At 47.5% G+C, this 25,400-nt stretch overlaps 1 protein-coding gene across 1 annotated transcript in view; it reads right to left on the bottom strand.

Moving 5' to 3' along the window:
* The window catches only part of MTCL1 (microtubule crosslinking factor 1), a 125,503-nt gene that overhangs the window by 32,122 nt on the left and 67,981 nt on the right, over positions 1–25,400 (bottom strand). The window contains 5 exon segments of the mRNA XM_017864694.1: positions 1,477–1,707; positions 4,808–4,930; positions 11,677–11,832; positions 12,936–14,249; positions 19,821–19,880. Of these exon segments, the coding sequence (XP_017720183.1) occupies positions 1,477–1,707; positions 4,808–4,930; positions 11,677–11,832; positions 12,936–14,249; positions 19,821–19,880 (1,884 nt within the window).

The raw sequence follows: 25,400 nt of genomic DNA, 5'->3' as shown, positions 1-25,400 counted from the left end.
CATTTCACTCATTGGCACCTTCTGCATTTAAATAGCACAGGGTGGGTGCTCAACTTATTAGAAGACATTAAGGAGAAATTTTAATTCTACTGTTTTTAAATTAGTATTACTAATAGCTATGGTTTTTTAAGTTAAAGGAGGAGGAACTCCAGAGTACTGATCAACAGGAAACTTTAAAACGATTTCTAGGCTTCGTTTAATAATGGTTTTCTACGTCATGGATAGTTGGAAGCTGGCGGAATTAGCTTTTGAAGACTTTCTTCACCCTGAGGAAAGAGAAGCACTGTATTTTCCCATTCCTAGGATGAGAACTTAAAATTACATACACTGTTCCCTAGAGGGAGAACCAGACAAAAGGTCTTTGGGAGCTAAAAAGAAACCAACTATTCACAATGCTTCGAAGCAGCTGGCCAAGAAGCCAGGGTCGTGGATGTACAGAATACACAGAACACCAGTGGCTCCAGGCCCGGGTGCACCAGGAAGCAAGGCCAGGAAGGAGCACGCAGTGCAATCAGTCACTCTGACTTAATCAATACAAAAGCAATCAGAAGGCAAAGATCTCTGTTCTGTTTCTATGATAAACCTAGGAATTGAGGCATAACAGGAAGAACATATACAAATTCCAGAGGTGGCAAAGTGAGTCATCTGAAGCTTAGAAAAGATCCTTTTAAAACTGTGTGGGCAGGACGGGTTTTCACATCTAGAAACAAAACTCGAAAGAAGGGCAAAAGTTTTAGAAACCAGCTTTTACAAACCAGCCAGGTTGAATGAGATGGTGCAGGACCTCAGGGTGTAACGTCAATGAATTTATAAATGAGCAGCAAAGGAGACAGGAGCAAAACTTCATGGAGTTATGGACCAGGGCACTCTTAAAACTAGGTCAGAGCATAGCACGGAATTCTTAATTTCATATATAACTGGACAAGCTGCTGCATTTCCATTTCTTGGATCAAAATTGACAAAACAATTTAAAATAATAATGACTTCACCACAACGCAAAATATCCATGTGGCAAAACTGCAATTGTATACCATGAATATGTACAAATAAAAAAAGAGAGAGTAGATATTGAGTAGGCAACCAACAGCACCTGCCTCTGCCAGTCCCTCACTCACGAACATCACGCAGGTTTCATAGGGAAGTCTGTGGTTTTCTTCATGTCGTTCCTGCACTATTCTCAGTAAGTTTATGCCTAGCACTGCAAACCTGCTCTTGCTACTGTAATGTTACTTCTGTTATATTTGCTTGTGCATAGGAAAATGATTGATGTTTCAGTCACCTGTGTTCGATTTTCTCTTATCTAAGTGTCTATATGAATTGCTCTAAATGTTTTTTTGTAGCAATATTAGATGTTAATCAAATATTGAGAAATAAAATAATAGAACATGACTATGTGTAGGGTGGGTGGGGAGATAGCAGTGTCTGGGGTCAAGAACAAAACAGATGCAAAGAAAAGGCACTCGACAGTGGCGTTACCTCAGTGAACTCCTCTCCTTCCTCCTCCATCTGCCTCCCTTGCCGCCAGTGTTTCAGCAGCCACCTGAGTTTGACGTAGAAGAGGAAAATGTTCTGCTTCAAGGACCGGAGCTCCTGCTGCATCAGATTCTTCTCATCACTCCAGGTTCGCTCATGGAGGGTGTTTTGCAAAGCCAGGCTGTGCATTTCCAGTTCTTTCCACCTCAAGGCATAGAGGTGCTCCTCCTCCATCTTGAATGGAACAAAAGAGACAGTGTGACAAGCGGCTAATCCAATCCGTCACCCAAACCAAACCAAGAGTCCCTGCAAACTGCGACTCAGTCTGTCGTGCTGCATATAAGACGGGAAACACAGGAGCCCCCACAAGTTTAGTTTGATTAAGGGCTTCAGACATTTCCTGTTGACAAAACCCCATGAATCTTATGATTCAGAAACAAGTGCATTTCAAAACAAGGTATTGTGACAATTTTTCATTGCCAAGTCTCTCATGGTGTTTTACATGTCTCTAACTCCTTCAGGAAAACCGTGTCTCGGAAGTGCGGCTTACCACTGACTTCAATCCCATGTAAGCAGATTCCATTTCCCCTCTGTACATGGGCTGGGCACGCAAATGCACATTAAATTGCAGAGAAGAAAAGTGGAAATCCTTCCCCTCTACTTCCTGAGCCCCGACTCCCCACAGCCCTGACAGAAGAGAACCCCAGCTGGTGGAGAGCACAGCAGGCTGGGTGGAAGGAATTCTTCCAAGTCCGCAGGCCTCGACTGCATACAACAGCGAGGAAACAGAAAAGTGGGTCTGAAAGCCTATTTCCATGCTTAAAGACTTGACATTCCTATTAGATGTGCATATCTCTTAGGAAAAGAAAAGTGTCACTGAAAAAGTATCGTGCATCTCTACATTAAATTCCCACTTTTTAAACACCCCTGGTATAGACACTTTTCCAAGCAACAAACGATTATTGTGTATCAACACTAAAAAGCAAAAGAGTGAATAAGATACCGCTTTGCACATAAGGGCACAAGAATAGCATCTATAAATAATATTTACAGTAGCTAAAGTGATACTATGGGATCAAAGTTTTGTGTTCTATAGATCAATAAAAAGTTCGAATGCCAGCCTGAAGGTTATCAGCTGTCCTCTCTTAACACTCCTTCTTATGCCAAAACCAAGGAAGGGATTTATTTTTCTCTTTAAAGTACTAGATTAATTCTCAGAGGCCATGGGAATAGAACCACAGCTGCCGGGGGCCAATGTGCTGAAGGCCAGTGAAGAGTCAGAGGCAGCTCTGGAAAGGTCCACAGGTCTAGACAATGACTTGGTGGCTGTTCTCCTAATACCTGACCTTTCTTGTAGTTTTGGCCGAAATAACAGAAAATAGGTGTTTATTCACCATCTCAGCAGTCCTCAGCATTCCACCACTGGTTCTCCCCTGTGGACACAACGGCAGCCTAGTGCACCAGACACCCAGCATCTGCAATTTCCTACTGATACGTCAAAGTGGTATTTTTTTGGGTGGGGGAAGTGTATTTAACATTTCACACTGAAGATGTAACAGTCATGGGATCTTTTGCACCATCTGGTTTGAGTTAGGTGCATGACAACAGAAGAGGCAGTTAATCTATAACAAAGATCAGTAATTAAAAAGAAGGGAGGTCTGGTCTCTGGTCTCTTGGTCATTTACAGAACAAGAACAATGAGGAAGAGAGTTCATCTATAATCTAAGAAACAAAACTGCAAACATGTTCATGACTCAGTCTTCAGGACTTAACTTTGTCTTTGACATAATCAATTTAGAAAGTCCTGTAGTTTTATTTTCTTTTACAAGTCTTAGCCAACTGACTCGTGCTGGGCAGGCTTCACTGGCCTCAGGGGCCATGTGAAGATAACGTGAGCCCCTTCCCCGCCTGGCTGCGGAGAGGCGCTGAGACACTCGGACCCGCCTCCAGCACTGCGCCCAGGCCCTCCTGGAGAGCCTTCTTTTCTCTCCCTCACATGTCCACTGCCCGTTCTAGCTCCTTCTGTTCCATGACTCCGTGAACTCCCCAAGTCTCAGAGCTCAGTCCTCTGCCCACTGGGCACCTTGGGGGACACTTTCCCTTCTCTTCCGAACAAGCCTGAAGGACATCTGCTACCATTGGAAGCCTCTTCCGCAATACTCCTTCACCATCCACCCACACACTAGAAACACGTGGGCCCCGGACATTGTGCTAGCAGCATCTTCAGTGATAAACTCACTTTTCAAACAATTTTTGGTGCCATGCAAAACTTTTTTTGTTTAATTACTTAGGAATCTATCTTTCAAGTAATATGGAATTATTTTCCTCTGATAATAAGATGTGCAACTTGACCCCTAAATGAAACACTTAAAAATTGAGTCATGCATGTAGTGGTAGAAGTTGGCAGAAAGTATTTAGATCTTGGCATTCGGCCCTGCCTTCCCTAAGCTGCAAGGTACAGAGAAGGCACTCCCTCCTTTAATCAGTTTGTGACCCACTTAAATCACATGGCCTCAGTCAACATGGGGGCCTATGTGTAGCACACATTCCTTGCCAAAGTAAGTTCTTAGATACACCAGGACTTTATTGGCATAGGATATTTATTTTAAAACACCAAGGTGCTCTATTCAAGATCAACTGCTTTGCTTTGTTTGGTTTTAAAGACACAACTATTTTTCAAGAACAAATACACAGGGGAAGAGCAGCTGCAGCAATCCTGAACCTAGATATCTGTCCACAACTTAATTAGGTTTGGGGTGGCAGGGATTGGGCCATTCTCATGGATGTCCAGGGCGAGGAGTGCCTACATCTGCGAATCCCTTCTACTCGGAACTCTGGGGAAGGATTTGCGGATAAAAGGTAATCAGCCAGTACCAGGTTATTCGAGAGTAACAGAGGTTAATCAGGCCACAGCTCAAGTTGTGGCAGTTTTCTGAACGCAATGGCTTAGGGTGAGGTTGCTGATTTTTCTATGAGAAAATTCACCCAACATTAGCAGAGGTGACAGACATACTTCCATCCAGTTGCATTTAGGTTCTTACTTGATGTTAGGCTGGTACTGCTGCAGGAAAGTTTAGATTAGGTATGAGGAAGACCTTGCTGAGACCACAGTGTAAGATGCTGAAAAGCATGTGCCAGAGCAGAAAGGTACAGTTATCTTTAGGGGCATCTGAGAGGGGACAGCTCTACTGGGTGAGCTTCCCATAGGTGCCCGGGAGTCTAGCAGCCTGTACGCAACAGACAGCCTTCTTTGAAAATGCATCGTGGCATTTCTCCTTTGGGGCTGTGCAGTTCACGAAGCGGTTGTGCTGAAAAATCCGTGTTAAATATTTACCTTATGGATCTTGTTTGTAAACGTCTCTGTGTCCTCTTGATGCAGTCTGGCCGCCTGCATGAGCTGACCCTGTAGCTCCTCTATGGATACACTCTGCTCAGGTAAAACAGAGGGGCCCCTGAGCTGATCGGTGGGATAAAGGAAGGGGTTTAGTGGAAATGAGAACTCTGCCTGAGGTGACGACGCAGGACAGACATCTGCACAAGCCGGGGACACACACGGAGCGACACAGCATGTGTGGGCGCTGCAGCAGTGGAGTGACTGTGGCAGCTCCTCTGGGGTTTCCCTCTAGACCCCACAGCTCCCTGAGTTACCTGGGGAGGGACAGCTCCACCTGCCCTGCATCTCTTACCCAGGAGGGGAGTGGGCAGCTTCCCCCACCACCATAAACCAGACTGAGAGGAGGCAGCCAAAGTACACCAGAGGTGTCCTTGCTCCCACAGTTGCTTCTGGACGCTGGGACGGTCAGAGCTGACTATGACCGAGGCAAGCATGACCACCTATTACACGTCAGCCTCTGGGATTCCCTCCCCAAGTCATGGGGTCTTTCTGAGTTGCATAGTTAATTTTTTCATATGCTTTCTTATTAGTTTTTCCTGCTCAGCCGAGGGTGTCTTTATCAAGGTGATCCGACCCCGATGCTCAGGGCAATAGGGTGGGGGTTCATCAATGAGCAGAGATGCACGGCTTCAGGCCTCCCAATCGCACATGTTGCCTAAGGAGAATCGCACAAAGATGTACTTACTACATTTAAAGACAGGTGGTGGAATCTGTATCATGACTTTTATTGGTCAAGTCTACCTTTTATGTTCTAATGCCATGACAGAGGAGTCAGTGTCACTACTTTCGAAATAAAATGTGCTTTTTAGAGATGGAGACACTGTTATGCTAAAAATCTCAGGCATCATCAAAATGTAAGCATGACAGTTTACCCACTGGATTATACAACTTGAAGACAGGTGATTTATAAAACTGCGAATTCGAGTAGATTGTTGCAATAAAGTATGTACTGTTTCACTGGTCCATTCTGAGTCCCTTTAACTCATCTACTACTTCTCCCTGAGGATACTGTTTGCTCCTCCTAATCTGATGGTACCTGGGTAGTCAAGAGTGAAGATCACACCCTAAGAACAGAAAATGCAAAAAATAAAAGAGCAGAGCACTTTCCTTAGCACTGGGGATATGAGCAAGGGGCACTAAGGAAAGAAGAACGGAGACAGAAAATCAGACACTGGGGATGCACCAAGTTTGGCTAAAATTTTGAAAACTAGAGATTTAAACATCCTATTTTCAGAAAACTCAAGAACTTCTGAGAGCATTAAATGCTTCTTTGATTTGCTAGTTGTTCGAGACTATTATAGTCTTTTATACATATGAAGCATTGTTTGGGGTTCTCTGAAAAGATGCATTTCCCTACATGTTGAATTGACCTCAATGACTAATTTTTCATTTCTAAAAGTTCTATTACTTAAAAAATATGTGTGGTCTTTTAGGATAGTGACATACTGTTGTCCTGTTTGGTTGCCTTTAATAACTGTGAATGCACTTATCTGATAGCGTCCATCTGAAAATTCTATTATCTGCAGTCTTAGGGTTGAATCCTATTTGCCGTGTCTGCCAACTCGTGTTCCTGCTGGACGTTACTGGCTTGTGTGACTTCATCTCCCGGGGGCGCTTACCTATGGATCTGGTATGGATCTGGGTGGAGGATGTGCCTCCAGATTGGTTTCCTGTTTGCTGGAGTTCGCAATATGACATAAATCCCTTTCTTTGGGGATTCCCGGACCAAACTGGTAACATCGATTCAAAGCCTGACGCTGGGTGAGGCCAGCTCTAGCCCTCCCACTCCTGACCCAGAGCTCTTGCTGGGGAAACAAGTATCCGCACTGCCTCCTCGCTCCCTGCCCCAGCGCCAGCAGGCAAATGCTTCTCTGGTTCATTCATTTCCTCTTTCCCTGCAATGTCGGGCCCCATCCTCTGTTCCTTTGGAGCTGCTGAAACCCAAGGCTCCCAGTTACCAGTTCTGGCAACAATCTCCCTAATCCACCCACCCAAGGGCCACAGAGACCGCTCTGGTTCTCAATTGATTATTTGTTTGTTTTTGTTTTGAGACAGGGTCTCACGCTGTCACCCAGGCTAGAGTGCAGTGGCGCGATCTGGGCTCACTGCAACCTCCACCTCCTGGGCTCAAGCAATTCTCCTGCCTCAACCTCCCGAGCAGCTGGGATTACAGGTGCATGCCACCACACCCAGCTAATTTTTGTATTTTTAGTAGAGATAGGGTTTCACCATGTTGGTCAGGCTGGTTTCGAACTTCTGATCTCAAGTGATCCGCCCGCCTCAGCCTCCCAAAGTGCTGAGATTACAGGCGTGAGCCACCATGCCTGGCCTTCTGGGTCCCAATTGTAAAATCAATTCCAACTCTTGAAGATTCCCCTACATTTCCTGGGAATTCAGCAATGTATTTAAGAGGATACTTCGTATTTTATGCAGTGTTTTATTCAGATTTATTGAGCACCTCCAGTGCTAGGCACCATCTAAAGCGTGGGGGATACAGCATTAACACGGTGGCCGCACCTGCCCTCGGGGCTTCCCTCCTGTCTCAGGTGTTCCGTGCAGGACTGTTTCCAGGTCACCTAGGCTGCCCTCCTGCCAGCTTTACTTTCCAGCTACACATTACTCTATAAACTCAAAATGTAAAAATCCTCCTTATTTAATGCATTAGGTGCTAGCCAAAAGCTTTATGAGGTGTAAAAACAGACATCCTAATCAAGCGTATTGTTGAAGAAAAGCAAAGATCTTTTAGTTTAGTTTCTACAGATTGCATGACTGTTTGAACCACACCTTCGAAGAGTCACAGAAAAGGAAGTCCTACGAGTCTGTTCACGGGGGAAGTCGGATTCACCTGCGATGGCTCCAGTGTCGTCTCTGTAGACTGCTGCCTGCTCACAAGCAGACACGCCTAGATCCTCCTGATCTATCAGAAGTTTCATTTTCCTTTATTCTCCATTTTTGCTAATGCAATACTAAAACTCCCACGGACAACTGCTCCTAGCTGGGATGCCAGCGTCACTCCAATGTTACAAAAAACAACATACAAACATGCAATGGCAAAAGGTTCAGCCTAGAATTACTCTACTGCCACACAACTGCATACGACCACATACATCTGGAGAAAAGTTTCACATGACACATAAATGTCTTCTAAAAAAGTAAGTATTTCCCTTTACCACCCAATCCCCAAAGGTTTGATTCTAAACCGTTCTTTGTTCACTTACCTAGGATTCTGATTATACATCAAATTCATTTTGATCTCCCTATTAAAGCAGCTTATCTAAACCAACACCACCCTCACTTGTTTCCGAGGCTGTTGAGACACTAGTCTTGACAACCGTAACCACTCTCCCCACATCAGTGTTCTGAAACTCCCGCCCATGTCTTCCCCAATAGAGCTGCATCCCACACTGATTGACAAAGGCTAACTTCCCCAACTCCAGAGAAAGTGGCTTATAAATTACTTCCCACACCTACAAAGATTAACTTCACAATCTCAAACACAAACAGAAAAGCAAGGCTTTTCATGGCCGTCACTAGAGTGCCTGGTAATGCTACTCCTGTATTAGGACAATTCCATCACCAAGACCACGGCTTCATTTTCTGGAGGGTTCCATTTTGTCCTGGCCAGTTTTGCAACCACTTATTTCAAAAGCAGTACATGAGGCCAACACATGCGTGCAAATACTTGGCATAAAACCCCACGTAACTTCCCTGTGGCTGGCATTTCACAGCTGAGGCACGTGGGATCGTGAGTGCTTCCTTGATTGAAGGACAAAACAGGCACTGAGGAGAAGAGCTCTTTGAGATTTCTGACCCAGAAACTCAATCCTTTGGGCACAGGCCTGGTCTCCTTTATATCTGAAATCCGACCAGCGTCCGTGCATGGCTACTTCTCATTCAGGACTATTTTTAAGGTGCCTCACACATTCCAAACCATTCCACACACCACTCTCTCTTAACAAATGCGAATGTCTCACGTTTGATGGGAACCCCAGGGAGCCAAGTCAGGGAAGAGTCCAGGGCATAGTATGAGCATCTCGCTAATATCTCCTGAGAAGAGCAGGCAGCAGGAACACTTGTCCTGAAGTCTGTTATTTTTTTAGCAGTTCATTTTTGCATGGTTGCATTGATGTTAGTGGGTGTCCATGGGTTCTGACTTCAGTTTGCTCTGGCTGTGGCTGTAAGAATGCTGGCCTTGGAGAGGCCGCCCCTTTCCCAGGTTTAGTGAGTGATGGCGTTTGAGCAGCAGGGCTCTCCTCCACTGTCCAGATTTGCTACAATGTGTCATGTGTAAGAATGCACTTCTTCTTCTTCTCTTTAATGTTATAACTGCTGTTGCTGGTACAACTATGAGTAGCCGTCACAGTTTTGGTCTGGCCAAAATGCCTCAATCTTTCAAAATAATAACTTACCCTCTTTTCCCCTTTCCCCAAATATAAAAATCCATAAGGCAAAAGACACAGATGCCTTTTGTAAGTGCGGCTTGAGACATGAATCCTCTTTAAAAGCTTCCGCTCAAATATGGAAAGTTTCTTCTTTGACGCTCTGATACTAGGTGTGCTATTGGGGCCCCTCCCACACCCCCGAGGAACTACGGGCAGGGAGCTAAAGGGGATCCACCAGGTAGAGTCGTGGTTGGCCTGAGGGCAAAACTGGTGGTTATTTCAAGGGAAACGCAGAAGGGAGCAAAGAAAGCTCCTGGCGGCACCTCCAGCCCTGCCTCAGTCTGCGCGAAGGTGTCCGTGCTGCCTTTCCCTCAGTTACTCCAGCCGGGTCTGCAGGAGTCTCCGGCTGCCTTATGGGAGCTTCGTGTCCTGTTTCCATTAGAGCCTCATGGGAAAGCAATTGTTGGCAGCAAATTCAGGGATGTTCTCATTAAAAGGCTTTTAAGAGTTCTACTCCCCAGAATTATCCATTGTACAATTCTTTAACACAATGTCATATTCAAAGACCAAACTAACAAGGCTGTCAGAGTGACGTTCACACCAGGGACAGGGCTGCCTCTCCCGACCCAGGCTCTGCGACAGATCCACATCCAGCTCCTCTAATAAAAGGGAACACTGTGGAGATTCCAAGTGGCTCCAGAACATGCCTTATTAAAAAATAAAATAAAATAAAATAGGATGTGTTTGCAGCATAACTGAGTTTTCTCTTCTGTGTGAAATGTCTTTGTGAATAAAAAACATCAGAACGAGGAAAGTTTGTTTAAAACTCCTGATTCATACTGCTTCCCCTTCTAGGAAATGATGCTCCCTAGATCTGGCCTTTCACTATGGAGACGTTTAGCTTTCTTGTTAAAATATACAAAATTAAAGGAAGCTAGATGGATGTGGTGCCATTCCATGGCAAGACTGCGGCCGTACAATTAGTCGTTAGAGTGACTCTTTAGAAACGCACGCAGGGGTCAGTGCAGGGCTCTCCCACCGCTACAGATTAGGCCCCTCCGGGGATGTGCTGGGGAGTGGGGGCTGCAGCTGGCTGAAGGCTGTTCTAGACCCAGTTCTGCCACCAACCAGGAGGAGAGTTCACTGGCAAGCCGCTTCACTTCTCGGGCTTCATTTTTCTCATCCGCAAAATGAGAGACTTCATCTGTAGACCTGCTGTTCCCTTCTGAGCTGCACTGTTTGGAGATCCTGTGCTGCCACGTGGCACCAGCTCACTCTGCTAATCTACTTCTTGTGAAGCCTTATTGTCCCTCGGTATTTGGTTTGCTTCAACTCAGTATGCTTCTCTCTCCCAAATCACTCCCAGTTTCTGAAGCTATGCTACGCATTCATGATGGTGACAACTTATCACTGCTCCAGGTTACACAATAAGGACCTAGGAAGAATCTGGGAGGAGAGCTGTCTGATACAGGCTCTAACTGCACACAGCTATGTGTGACACGCCTTGAAGGGCAGAACACTTGGAAAGGGAGATGCAGTTCCTGTAAAACCAGCCATCAAAGGGAAGGGGGCCGCCCTGTGTAGCCGGAGCTGTGGTTCCAGAAACAGCCCATGGCAAAGAAGGAAGAGCTACAGTGGGAAGCGAAAACTGGCTCCTGACTAGGGGAGCTATGACACACTTTCCCCTTGGCAGTCCCCAGTGGCAGGACACTGCATTCTCTATTACTAATCCTACTTTACACTGACACAGCATTTGGACTTTTAAAGGTGCTTCCTCATTCAACAGCTCCTTGGGAACCCCCTCTTCCTCTCCCGGGTGGGGTGGCCTGCGTCTAAGAGCTTTCACTCTCCCAGGCTTCTGACAACAGTTCCAACCATGGTCCCTGTGGCGGCTGCAGCCTTGTGTACACCGGATTACTGTGGTGACAGAGCCTGCTAAGGGTGCCCACAGGTCAGGAGTGAGCCTCCCTGATTCTACCCACCGGCTGGCAGTATCACTCAAGACCGTGGGATGGTCACACGAGACACAGGCAACAAAGAACCGAAAAAGGGGAGCCCTAAGGGGAGTTTCCTCCAGAGAAGGGAAGCCCGTGCTGAGTTTTCATCCCTGTTCTCTGCGATTGGACAAGAAGTCACTGCGCGCTCAACCATCAGCCTACCTCCAGGGGCTCCCGGTCTGCGGAAACAGGATGTGGACAGTGCCTGCGGTGAGCTGTCCCTCTGTCTGACAAGCACAGCAGTTCACCGCATGCACCTGCACACACCTGCCTGTCCCAGTGCACACCATGGGTTTGCTGCCAAGTGAGTTCCACCTAGTTCCACCTCCTCCTGCCATGTTCCCTCAGGGCCTTGTCCGGGACAGAAAACGTCAGGCAGCCAGCCACACAGAAAAAGGAAGGGGGGCGGGGATTGCTTGCCCACGCTGACCTCCAGACTGAAGCAGGTCTGGCCTCCCAGCCCATGGCTCCCGGCGTCCCCGTCTGCGCGGCGGTGCAGCTCCCGGGCAGTTCGGAGGCGCAGGCTCTCCCGCTCGTCCCCTCGGGCCGGCCCGAGCTGCCACTCCAGCTGCTCTCTCAGTCTGGACTGTTAGGTGCACGGGAGGGATTTGTTGTTTTTTTTTTTTTTAACATTGTAAACAAACAACAATAACAACAAAAAACAAAGGACAAGAGGGTGGAGGCAGGGAGAGGGGATAAAGAAAACAAAAATGGATAAGGGAGATGACTGAGAAAACGACCAAAGAACAGCACAAATAGAAACACCAGCTTAAAGACAGCCGCGGACGAAAGTGAAGAGAACAGACCCGAGATGAGAATGAGCAAAAGGGCGGGTGGACACATCCAAAAAGCAAAAGAGAAAGTGGGGGTGCAAAACACTGGTTATGCGGCACATGCGATGGTGATGCGTGAATCCAGAACTCAACTGCAAGCACGCTACCCGTGAAGGAAACGGACAACGAGGCTCTTCCTTCCTTACTTGTGGGTCGAGCAGCCAAAGCCACAGTCCAGGGCGGCAGCTGGGCCATGCACCCAGGCGAGGCTAGGACAGCAGTCCTCGGAGGCCCTCCGCGCCCTCCCCAGCGGCGGCAGGAGCCAGCAGAGCTTTTCCACCAAAACCATCCTTCTCAGCACCGCGCTCCTCGCCCGCTTCGGCTGATCCTCCAGCGGGAATGGGGGCCTGGGCTGCCTAGGGCCTTGGACTGCACTGTGTCCCTTGAAACACACCCAGGAAGGGACGTGCTTGGTAGCGAGTCTGCTAATTATCCTGACTGTGACATGCGTTTGTCTTAGCCTCCTCACGGCTTCTTCAGCGTGTGGCTGGTTGGTTGAGATACCAAGAGAGGAGCAAGGCTGGCCTGCGTCGAGCCCTATCGCTTCCACTGGGCTTAGCCTCGTGTCTGGGAGGGCCTCTAAACCATGAGCCGTGGCGCAGTTAAAAATAAGACAGGAAAAAGAAAAAAGAAACAAGGCAATACAAGAAAACTTAAAAAAAAAAAAAACAAAACAAACAAAAAAAACGGAGCCCAACCAAGAGAGAGGATCCGGTTGCCCCGGAGGCTTTAGTACAATGCAGGTTTGAAATCATAACCAAGCAGCCGTGAGCAGCGCGAGCCCGAGTGCAGCAATGCCAGCGAGGAGGAGGAAGGGCAAGGCGGAGCAGGGAGGCGAAGCCACGAGCCCCCTTACCTGCAAGTCTGGGCCCAGCTCCTTCCCCAGGTTCCCGATGGGGGAGTCCCGGGACACGGAAGTCACAGTGGAGAGGAAGCTAGAGGACTCTGTGAGGTGGGGCAAGGGGGACAGGCCATCCCCAATGCGGTTCACCTGCTCCAGGAAGGCCTGAAGCTCTTTCTTGAAAGACTTCATCTTGGCGTTGATGGTCCCCAGCAGGTGAGGCTCCTGCTGGTCCCCCTCGCCCTGCTCGTCTTCACCCTGGAGGCCAGGCCCCGGCGAGGGTGCACCACCCTGCAGCCCCGCATCATGGAGGAAGCTGTCGGTGTCCGCGATGAGGTGCTCCACCGTCCGCTCTAGCCGCTGGGCCTCGTGTTTTAGGGTCACTAGGCACTCGGAGTCCTCCCGGGCCTTCAGCAGCTCCGCGGCGCACGGCTCGCTGGCCTCCGATGGCTTCCCGCTCCCGAAGCCCGACGTCTTCTCGAACATCTCCTCCGAGTCACTCTCCCCGCCAACAGGACCTTCCCGCTTGGGCTGGGGCAGGCGGCTCTCCTCCCCTTCACTCTCCTTCTTGCCTGAGTCACTCTCGGCATCGCTGTCCCGGGGACTGGGGGCACGCAGCCCCAGGTGGGCTGCTAGGTCGCAGCGCTGGATGTTGGACAGCAGCGCATGGTTCTCGTGCTGCAGTTTGAGCACCTTGCCGCTGAGCTCGCTGATCTGCAGCCTGGCTGACTTCAGCTCCTCCTGCAGGGGGGCCCCACCGCCGGCACCAGGACTCGCACCCTCCCCGAGCCAGCCCGGCTCCCGGGGAGGCTCAAACTTAAACTTGCTGAGCTCGTGGGTCAGCTGCCGGTTGTGGTCTTCGATCTCGGAGATGGACCTCCGGAGCAGCTCCGCTTCCTCTTCCACAAACTGCAGGTGGCGGCGGAGCTCAGTGGAGGACTCCAGGGAATCGCCGAAGGGTGAGGTAGGAATGCTGGGTGCGTGGTCCCGGCCCAGGCCCTCCCGCTCCTGCTGGCCCCGCATGTCCTCCATCTCCGCCTTGAGGCCACGGTTCTCCACCTCCAGCTCCACAATCTTCCGGCCCAAGATGTTGGCTTCCTCCTCCACCAGCTTCAGCCGCAGCTTCAGCTCGGCCTCCCGGGTGCTGGGGGGCCCGCCTGCTTCCCCCGAGGGCAGGGGGCTGTCCACATCCCCATAGAGGGACTTGTACTTCTGGAGCTCCTGCTCCAGCTCGTCCTTCTCCCTTCCTAGCTTGGCCATCTTTTTGCGCATCAGGAAGGCTTCCTCTTTGGCAAACTGGAGCTGGCACCTCAAATCGGCACTGTCATCCTGCCAGGAGAGAACAGCCCGGGAGAAGGGTTATTTGAAAATACCAAATGTTCGTGTTTTTCATGATTCCCCTCACACCTCGCCCCCAATGCACACAAACATCAAACACCGATCTTCCCGTCAGTGCCGTTGAGTTACACAGAGAAAGAGCCGAGACAAAGCAGAGGTGGGCCTGGGGGCTTTGTGGAGGGGCCTGTGAAAGGCCTACGGTTTGTTGCTCTGCCACAGAAACAAAAGAAACAAAAAAAGTTAGTTTGGAAAAAAAAAAGTGCACGTGGAAATCATCATACAAGTTATGAGCGAAGAAGGGAAAACGAAATGAGGCCCAAAACCCAGCGAGAATGCGCAACCCCTCATTGCTCTGTGGGTCCCACCTGGTTACTCACTAGCACCAGAGAGAGACAGCAGGACCCCTCACCAAGGCCTGGTGCAGGCAGACAGGGTTCAGAGCATCTTCCACCCTGCTGCACTCACCACCTCCAACGTGCAGACCTCCTTCTTTCAAAGTGCCCGGCAATCCACGAGGTCTGACCAGGATGGGGAAGTCAGGCCACCCCAAATAAGAGCTCAGCTTTTTCCTAAGGTACCTGAGACAGGGCAATTCGCTTCTCCCCATCCGGGTCTCCCCAGCCCTAATGTCCCACAAGAATGATATGACAAAAAAAAAATGAGGCATGAGCATGAGGGTGCTTGGAAGTCCAGGCGTGTACTGAGTCAGTACCGAGCTCTGGGTACACACTGGGTACTGCACACCCAGCCACCTGGGCTCCTTGCAGCCTCTTGCCATGCAAGTGCAACGTCAGAGCCTTTGCTTACGTTCCTTTCCCTTTAGTTGCTGTAACACAGCAGGAAATTAAACTTGGAGACCCAAGGCAAGGAGTTAAATGTTGGATAGTCAAGTGTATCAAAATCTGAGAAGTGTCCTCATAGGACTTCCAGAGGGTTCTGGAGGATGCTCAAAGCTGACTCTGCTGTTCACAGCCTGCAATACTTGGCTGAGGTCAGAACGGCACTTTTTGGATCCACTGGAAAGTCAACTCTGCTTTGCAGGGCTGGTCTCCTTGTTTTGAAGCCAGAGGAACTCCCCATTTTGGTTTTGCAAAAACGTTTTACTATTCACATTCAGCAGATGGGAAAAATAACCGATTTCATAAATCACTCCTCTTTGATCAGCCATCAAAAGTTCCAAAAGCCTTCAGCAAAAGTTTCCCCCGCCACAAGGAGAAACTGTCAACAGCAGCTCTGCGGGAGTCAAATCCCACAGCCCTCGTAGAGGAAAAGGCATCTAACTGCTCTCCAGGCCTGTGGCCCTTCTCTGGAACAAGTCAGCCCCCAGGGGAGAATTAACCCCTTCAGATCGTCACGTGTGCTCGCAATGCAGCTTCTACACTCAGAGAGCATGGCTCGTTCTCTGCCGCAATCTGGTCACACACTCACAATTTGGAAGAAAGAGAAAACCTCCCTCGGCACCTCCCAACGTTCCTCCTTCCACTCTGCCTGGTCCCTCCTTGCTCACCACAAACCCCATGGAAAGGGAAAAAAACGGTATGACCAGGAAGGCTCAGGCCCACACCTACGACCAAGTGTGCAGCCCCTGCCACAGGGAAAGCTTGCCCTGGCGTTATCTGTGCATGCTCGGGAGGATGACATGCCCATTGTCATCTCTTAGCTGAGGACAAAACCAGGCCTGCTGGACTTGGGGTCAAACACGCGGCCGGAGTCCTAGCTTTGCCCCTCCTACTGTCCAAGGGGCCTGGGCTAATCACAGACCCACAAGGTTGTGATGAGGGTCAAATGAAATAATGGTCTGTATATGATAAATCATAAACCTAAAAAGTGTATTTTTTATATATAAACTGGTTTGTATATGATAAATCACGATGCTCTAGCTCCCTGAAATTAATTTTATTTGTCTGAACCACAATTAGTATTGGGTAAAGGAGCCAGTAAAGAGTTTTTTCCTTCTTTGCACATTAGGAGAATAACATATAAGTGTCACATGGTCTTTGAGTCCTGAGAACTTATCACATGAAGGATTTGGTTGGGTTTGGGTTAGGCAGACATAAAAATCAATCCTGTGACTAACCTGAAGTAAGGCTGTCTGCCCTACTCACAGCTACTGAGGCAAATGGGCTATCATATCATTGCCACTGGGGTAATGACATATTTTTTCAAAGAACCTACACAGAATACATGGGCTGTAAAAGACATACATTGTGTTTAATACTAATACTAGAGGAAAACCATGCTTGTTTATCTGTTCATTCATTCTTTTTTATTATTATTATTTTATTTTGAGATGGAGTCTTGCTCTGGTCACCCAGTCTGGAGTGCAATGGCGCAATCCTGGCTCACTGTAACTGCCGCCTCCCAGGTTCAAGCAATTCTCCTGCCCTCTGCCTCTGCCTCCCGAGTAGCTGGGACTACAGGAGCATGCCACCACGCCCAGCTAATTTTTGTATTTTTAGTAGAGATGAGGTTTCGCTATGTTGGCCAGGCTGGTCTCGAACTCCTGACCTCAGGTGATTCAGCACCTCAGCCTCCCAAAGTGTGGGATTACAGGTGTGAGCCACCGAGCCTGGCCTTGTTCATTCATTCTTTCAGGAAATATTTATTAAGTACCTACTATGTACGAGAAGTTGGCATGTTACTTTTAAACAACCCCAGCTTCTTAGAACTTTCGAAAGTAGAGCAAACAAAAAAGCACCTTTTCAATTTTTGTTAAACACAGATTTGTAAGAAATTCAAATATACAAACAGGTCTTTGTTGTTCCCACGAAGGAATGCAGTTTAAGCTAAAATACCTATCAACAGAGGTGGATTGTAAATACTTAAAACCTTGGGACCAGAAAACAGGGGAGTGCTCTCAGCCCCACTGTTAATTTGAGAGCCAGTGTCCGTCCATTGTCAAAAATCATCTAAATGATCCCATCTCCACCTCTGAAGCAGAGAAATCCATAGCAGCAGAGATCACAGAGGGCAGCACTGTCCAGCTACAGGGAAACTCGGCCCCACTCTCCACCCTTCTTGAGCCTGGGACTCAAGACTGGGCTGGACACGGTGGGGGCAGGGCCGCCTGCTGTGACCAGCGTCCGTGGAAACTTGCAGCTGGTGAGGCCTTGATGTGATGGAGCCAGGCCAGGAGGGGCAGGTGAGGGGCACTGTTGCCTGCACGGTACAGGAAGCTTTTGGCTCAAACGAGCGCGTGGACCAGGGACTAAGGCAATCCCACTCTGCCTGGTCCCTCCCTGCTCACCACAAACCCCATGTAAGGGGAAAAATGATATGACAAGAAAGGCTCAGGGAAATACGTATGACCAGCTCCTTGGGGTCTTCCCTAACAAGTTGAACTAAAACATTGGGGAAGGAGGTAAGATCTCTGAGAAGGGTCCTGAAACACGCTGGAGGTTATCCATGCTTATCTGTACCCCCTCATGCAGGCAGAAGGTCCCCATAGAGCCCTCAAATCGCCTTGATTTCCGGAAACCTTCAACCTCACACCATTCCCCTCTGTCCACCATCCACTACAAATCTATCATAGAACAATTCTCTTCCGTCTCCTTGAACCTAAACCCAGGTCAGTTAAAGCAGCAAGATCCTATGACATACTCTAACGAGTGCCAATTTGTAGATTACCTGAGGATTGATAAAATGTCCAAAACGTCTTCTCGTTCCTTAAAGAAAAAAGCTGTCAGTATGACAGCATGCTGTCATTTCTACTGGACAACCATGCATGCACTATGAGGCCTGCCACCAAGGCTAAAGCAGTGTTGAGAGAAAGATTGTCCTGGAAGCCATGGAGAGTGTATATTAAATGAAGTCACACGTCCTCCGTGAGGTCGAGGCAGCTAGGGCAGGGCCCGCTGCACCTGCGGGGTGTTGTGTGCAGGAGAGGGGCGGCCTGAGGGAAGCTGAGCTCGGCCTGTTCTGAGTAGGGGAAGCCACTCCTCATAAGATGGGGAATCACAGCTTCAGCTCAGGCAGCGGGAGGCTGGATGCCCATCTTATGTTGTAACCGTAGACTTCTTAAAACTCTGCCAAGACTCTAGTGGGGTGGCGGGGCGAGGGAGCAAGGCTGAGTCTAAACTGAAGGATATCATTTCTGATTTCAAGAGATCATTGGATAACCCCAGGAATGCGGTATGAAAGCAGGTCAAGTCCAACTTTCCATATGACACACAATTCCTGTTGCAGGCAGAGGGCAGGCATGGCCAGGAGGGGAGACACCCAGGGGCCCACCACCGTCACCACCAGCGGGAAAGGCCTTGTCAAGCAACAGAAATATATCGTTCTCTGTATATATTCTTTGGCTTGCAAGTCAGCTGTCCAGCCAGCACCCCGAGCGGGTGACTGCCCGCGTGCCTACCTTGCGCCGGGGCGCCAGCTTCCTTTGGGTTTTGGTTGCGGGCCTGCAGTTCCCAGGGCGCTCCATTCCACCATTCTGCTGAACAGAAACTCCTTCCTCAATAATCCCGCCGGCTGGGCGGGTGGCTCAACGCATCCCAGGTACGAGGGTTTCTGACACGCGCCCAAGGAGCAGCAGCTCCTGTTCTTGGCCCGTTTTACCCATGGGGCGAATGCTGTTCATTTCACAATGGGACAGAATTTCCCCTTTTAAGGAAAAGATCTTCCCTGGGCAAGAGCCAGTCGATTGAAAACACTCTCAGCCCAGGAGAGTGTAAGTACCCAGCAGCGGGAGGCAGACTTTCATTTCCCTACTATTCATGGATTCCAAAGTGAGACTGGGAGGTTGGGGAGGGTGGAAGGGAACAGTTGAATGTTTTGCTGCTGCAGGGGTCTGCCCCTCCTTGAATGATGCCCTGGGGATTAGGGAGTTCGGAGAATGGAGAAACCCAGGGGATCCTTAAGAGAGGAGTTCACAGGGACAGGGCGGCAGGAGGTCGGTGGAGGTTGCTGAGCTCTTAGTTACCCCGACTCATTGTGTCTCTCTAATTACCACTTGCTCTCAGACTGCAGTGAGCTGATATCCCAATAACACCTTTGTTCTCTACACCACCTAATGCTAGCAGCAATTTAAAAACAGAATCCAGTAAAACAGCTTTACAGAAAAGCTAAGAAAGTTTTGAAAAATGCATACTGTGCATCTAGAAAGGGCTGCGAATAGTTTACCTTCAATTAGGACCATTTAAGATATTGTTCAGCTTGCACATTAAAAAACAACAACAACAACATTCAAAACAATGTCTTATGAACGACTCGACTCCACAGGGGCTGTTTTATTTCGCTGTGTGGATGACTTTGAAGGTCAAAACGCTTTTTACCATTTATAAGTACCTCAGGTCCCCAAACTACACTTAGTTCTGTTTCACACAAAGCCAGTTCTTTTTCCTGAAGAAATCACCAGCTTGTCAGCGTGGGGGAGAAACAAGGGAGGATCTGTGGGTTTGCAAAGAAAATGTTCACACTGTGGAGGTTAGGAATGAGTCCACGTGTTTGGACAGGTAATGTTTCTTTGAATGTTTTAAAGGCAAAACTAACACTGAAAAAAATTCAAAATGAGGTTACTTCACTCACAGGAGATGTAACATTAGAATGAAAACCTCTGCTTACCTGGTTAAAGGTTTTCTTCTCCTTGTACATTTCCCGAGTGCTTCTTCTTTTTAGGGAACTCTGAAATAGATCCAAGTGACATTCTGTGACCAAGGGCTCACATGTGACAGCCAGCATTAGCTAACATCGTCCCCACCGGTGGGGACACACACACTGGACGGAGGCTGTTTCCCACCAGAAACAAAAAACAACTTAAGAGTCAATGTGTAAATGCAGTTGGAGAAGCTGGAGGAGGTCTCTGAATCTTAAGATTCTTAAAATCCTAATTATTGTATCTGGGGTATTCCTTAAGTATTCAGTTAATGAAAAAGGAGAGTGGCTGGGATAATTTTAACAGTGCAGAGAAGGCAAGAAGAGGAAGAGAAAGGCAGGAAGTTTGGGAACAGATAACTCATATTTCTGGAGCTGGTTCACTTTCCAAATCATGTTTTGTTTGGGCTAATATGAGAATTAATTGGTGTTTCCTGGCCAGGTGCAGTGGCTCATGCCTATAATCCCAATGCTTTGGGATGCCAAGGTGGGAGGATCACTTGGGGCCAGGAGTTTGAGACCAGCCTGAACAACATAGTAATAAGACCTTGTCACCACAAAAAAGATTTTTTTTTTAAATTTTCAGATGGAGTTGCTCTGTCTCCCAGGCTGGAGTACAATGGTGCGATCTCAGCTCATTGCAAGCTCCGCCTCCCGGGTTCACGCCATTCTCCTACCTCAGCCTCCCAAGTAGCTGGGACTACAGGTGCCCACCACCACATACAGCTAATTTTTTGTATTTTTAGTAGAGATAGGGTTTCACTGTGTTAGCCAGGATGGTCTCGATCGCCAGACCTCGTGATCTGCCCGCCTTGGCCTCCCAAAGTGCTAGGATTACAGGCATGAGTCACCGTGCCCGACCACGCAAAAAATAATTTTTAAAAACTTAGCTGGGTGTGGAGTCGTGTGCCTGTAGTCTCAGCTACTAGGGCGACTGAGGCGGGAAGACAGCTCAGGAGTTCGAGGCTGCAATGAGCTATAATCAGGCCTATATAGCCCTGTACTTTAGCCTGGGCAACAGAGCAAGACCTTGCCTCAAAAACAAACAAACAAACAAACAAACAAACAACTGGTGTTTCCTGAGTGGCCAGATAAAAAGTGCTATGAAGGAAGAAGAAGGGCGGCCCTTGTTTACAGAGAAAACCTAACTAGGTTGTGAAATTCTCAGAAAACCCGCCCAATTCACGGCTAAACCTCCATCTTAAAGATCTTACAAAGCTCGTAACTTATTCCTATGTGAAATGAAGGCCTTGGCTGTGTCCTTCAGTGCCTGGGAGCCCTGCCTAGTTTTACATTACAGACTCCAGGCAAGAAATTGCAAATACATCTGAAAATACAAACAGTATGAGGAAAGGGGCCTAGGGGTGTCTGCAACAAACTAACTGGGAGATACGCCAGCTCCTGCAAAGGGAAAGTGTGAAGGCAGAAAGAAATGAGGAGTGAGAAGCCTCCTAGAGGAATATGAACGGATTTGTAGCCTCTTAATCTGCAAAGATTAAGCTAATCCTGAGGAAAGCTGGAAGGAAGCAGGTGGGGAAGCAGAGCTCTGCTGGCCCCAGACCTATAAGGCAAGTCTGCAAAAGGAAAGAGACTGTCCTCAACATCCACCTCCCTCCCCTCTGCACCTCCACCTCGGGGTCCAGGACCTCATCTGACATCTGCTCAGAGCCCTGACTCTCTCGGCTTTATTCCTGGGTGCCCACCCTGTATCAGAAGAGTTTGCAAAGGAGGCTATATGCAAGTCACTTACATCGCAGTTAGAACTTAAGTTCATTAACTCAGTACTGTTCACATTTTAAGTGTCTCACTCTCAGAATGCCAGCCCTTGCCATTTATTGGAAGAATCCTAGGTTAAGAAACAGTTAAAATTCTAGCTGCCCCTTGGCCTCTAGGAGGCTGGAGACCCAGAAAATATAAAATAGATAATTGAGAGAAAGCCCTCAGGGCAGAGGGCTGAAGAGGGCCACAGAATCATCGTGGAGCAGGGGCGGCAGGCTCCCTGACTAACAAAGGTGGAGGGAACCCCAGCTGCAGAAGGCTTTATTTCCTTTAGCCTTTTTGGTAAAGTGGGTCATACTACGAAGAGAACCAGTCTCCACCAAAAGGTAAAGGTAAGCCTGTCTTAAGGACAGCTTGAGCTTCTCCACTCTTAATAAGGAAGTTCGCCAAGATTTCACCTTCATGCTTCAGTTAAGAAGTTTCTTTTGTTTCTTTTGAGACAGAATTTTACTCTGTTGCCCAGGCTGGGGTGCAGTGGTACGATCTTGGCTCATTGCAACCTCTGCCTCCCTGGTTCAAGCGATTCTCCTGTCTCAGCCTCCCAAGTAGCTAGGATTACAGGTGCATACCACCGTGCCCAGGTGCATACCACCGTGCCCAGCTAATTTTTTTTTTTTTTTTTTTTTTTTTTTTTTTAGTAGAGATGAGGTTTCACCATGTTGGCCAGGCTGGTCTCGAACTCCTGACCTCAGGTGATCCACCTGCCTCGGCCTCCCAAAGTGCTGGGATTACAGGCGTGAGCCACCGTCCCTGGCCAGAAGTTTCTTTTATTTGAATGAGCTGAGTGAGATAAATCCTGATGATTCAGCAGGCTCTCTCCCAAGCTTTAACCTAAGGGACTTAATTCCAGAGCTGTAATAGCAATCAGGGCCCGCAGTGAGTGCAGAGCCTGCTGTCCCTGGCTTTCATCACATTCTCCCAATGTACACACTGAAAGAAAACTAGAAGTAAAATGAAAGCTAGAACTGGAGACAAAATCTGCGCAGAATCATGGGCTGCTGCACTTCAGGCTGGAGGCTGGAGCACATTCTGGGTGGGAGCCCTTGGATGGACTCTTCTAGCCACCCCTACCCACCCCATGTCTCCCCTTCCCTTGCTGATGGGCTGTCAACTGTAGCCCTGAGTCCTGCCATCCTTCTAGCAATTCACAGAACAGGCAGGGAGTCACGGGACGCTCCTCCTCCATTCACAGTGACAACTAGAATGAAAAACACTGCAAGGGTTAAAGTTTTAAAGTTAACCAGAGGCCAGGGGCGGTGGCTCATGCCTGCAATCCCAGCACTTTGGGAGGCCGAAGTGGGCAGATTACTTGAGGTCAGGAGTTTGAGATTAGCCTGGCCAACATGGTGAAACCCTGTCTCTACTAAAAATACAAAAATTAGCTGGGCGTCGTGGCTTACACCTGTAATCCCAGCTACTCGGGAGACAAAGGCAGGAGAATCGCTTGAGCCCAGGAGGTGGAGGTTGCAGTGGGACAAGATTGTGCCACTGCACTCCAACCTGGGCAACAGAGTGAGACTCCCTCAAGAAAGAGAGAGAGAAAGAGAAAGACAGAAAGACAGAAAGAGAGAGAGAGAAGAAAGAGAAGACAGAAAAGAAAGAAAGTTTAGTTAACCAGAAATCTGCAGAACCTGTATGAAGAAAACCATAGAACACTGAAGATCAACATAAAACAATGCTTAATGCTGCCTAATGGGAAGACCTTGTTATAAAGAGACCATGTTTCTTCCAAACCATTTTGTAAGTATGTCATTTTAACCAAATTCCTTAAAATACACACACACACACACACACACACACACACACACACATACACACACACACACATTCAAAAACTGTGTGTGTGTATGTGTATTTATACGTACTTTTTATGTGTTTGTGAGGGTGGTAAGAATGGACAAAATAATTCAAAAACCCATCAAGAACAGAAGTTGGCAAACCATAGCCCTCAGGACAAATCAACCCACAGCCTGTTTTGTAAACAAAGTTCAATTAGAATACAGCCTCATTTCTCACTGTCTATGGCTGCTCTGCACTGCAAGGGCAGAGGACAGCACTAGTGACACACTGTTCGGGCCTGCAAAGCCTCAAACTACTGACCCCGATTTAGAAAAATAAATTGGTGAAAATTGCCAAGAACACTTTGAAAAGGAAAAATAATGACAGTATTTGTGATATTAGATATAAAAATACAATGGTTCGGTGCTGGTACAAGAACAGATAAATGAAACTAAACAGAAGGCTCACAAATAGATTAAAGAATACATGAGATTTTAACAATTGATACAGGTTATATTTTGAACTAGTGAGGAAAGGATGAACTACTTGGTATGTGTTGGTGAAGTAACTATACACATTGTGAGATCAAAAAAGATGAGACACGGCCGGGCGCGGTGGCTCAAGCCTGTAATCCCAGCACTGTGGGAGGCCGAGACGGGCGGATCACGAGGTCAGGAGATCGAGACCATCCTGGCGAACACGGTGAAACCCCGTCTCTACTAAAAATACAAAAGGCCGGGCGAGGTGGCGGGCACCTGTAGTCCCAGCTACTTGGGAGGCTGAGGCAGGAGAATGGCGTGAACCCGGGAGGCGGAGCTTGCAGTGAGCTGAGATCTGGCCACTACACTCCAGTCCAGGCGACAGAGTGAGACTCTATCTCAAAAAAAAAACAACAACAAAAAAAGATGAGACACATACTATATCGAGATAAATCTTAGATGAATTAACATTTTAGATGCAAAAAAAAAAAACATAAAGGCATGAGAAAAAAAAGATGAACTGATGTTTGTTCTTGGAGTATGGCCTTTATAAACACAGAAACAAAAGCATAAACAGCCAGAGAAAAGATTGATAGATGGGTAAGATTTTTAACTTTTAAAAAAAATACATCAAAAGAAACCACTTATAGTATTAAAAGGCAAATGGCAAACTGGAAAAAAGATTTTTCTAACACATGACAGACAACAGAGTAGTATCTTGCAAGCAACACAAAACACGTCTTAAAAAAAATAAACAGACAGCCAATAAACACAATTACTGACAAAACAAGTTTTTCTTCACTTACAGATTTATAGATTCAAAAAAGTAGGGTACTCAGTGTTAGCACGAACCCAGGAAGATGGGCACTTCTGTGCAGAGGAAGGGGCGGGAGAAACCTGCCGCCTCTGGGGTGGGGGATGGTGGTGCAACTTGGCCTTACAAAGGCATAGGTTGAGAGGCCTAATTCCACCTCTGGGAACATACCCTAAGGACAAGAGACACGCACCAAGATTTATGAATGAGAATGCTCTTCACAGCACCTTTTATCATCGTGAATACTATGGAGGTATTACAATTTTTTCCTTTTATTTTACTGTATATATTTAAGATACACAACATGATGTTTTGATATGCTCATCTCAGAATACACATAGTGAAATGATCACTACATTTAGGCAAATCAACATAACCATTATCTCATACAGTTACCTTTCTTTCTTATTTTTTGTGGTTAGCATCCCTAAAAGCTATGCTCTTGACAAATCACTAGTATGTAATACAATAGGACTCATTATAGTCCTCATGTTGTATACTAGATTTCTAGATACAGTCATGCTTTTGAAGACTATTTAAAGATATGGGAAATGCTTACAACACACTATGAAGAAAATACAGGTTACAGACAGCATGTATTTAGTGATCTCAAAATGCTTAAAATATATTTATATTTAATACATAACATGTATTAAATATGTATCATATATTAAATAATATTAATATATAACATATATA

The sequence above is a fragment of the Rhinopithecus bieti genome, unplaced genomic scaffold (assembly GCF_001698545.2).
Source record: "Rhinopithecus bieti isolate Rb0 unplaced genomic scaffold, ASM169854v2 scaffold_73682, whole genome shotgun sequence".
Classification (NCBI taxonomy): Eukaryota; Metazoa; Chordata; class Mammalia; order Primates; family Cercopithecidae; genus Rhinopithecus; species Rhinopithecus bieti.
The sequence above is the reverse complement of the archived record's forward strand: the minus strand, read 5'-3'. Positions and strand labels throughout refer to the sequence as shown.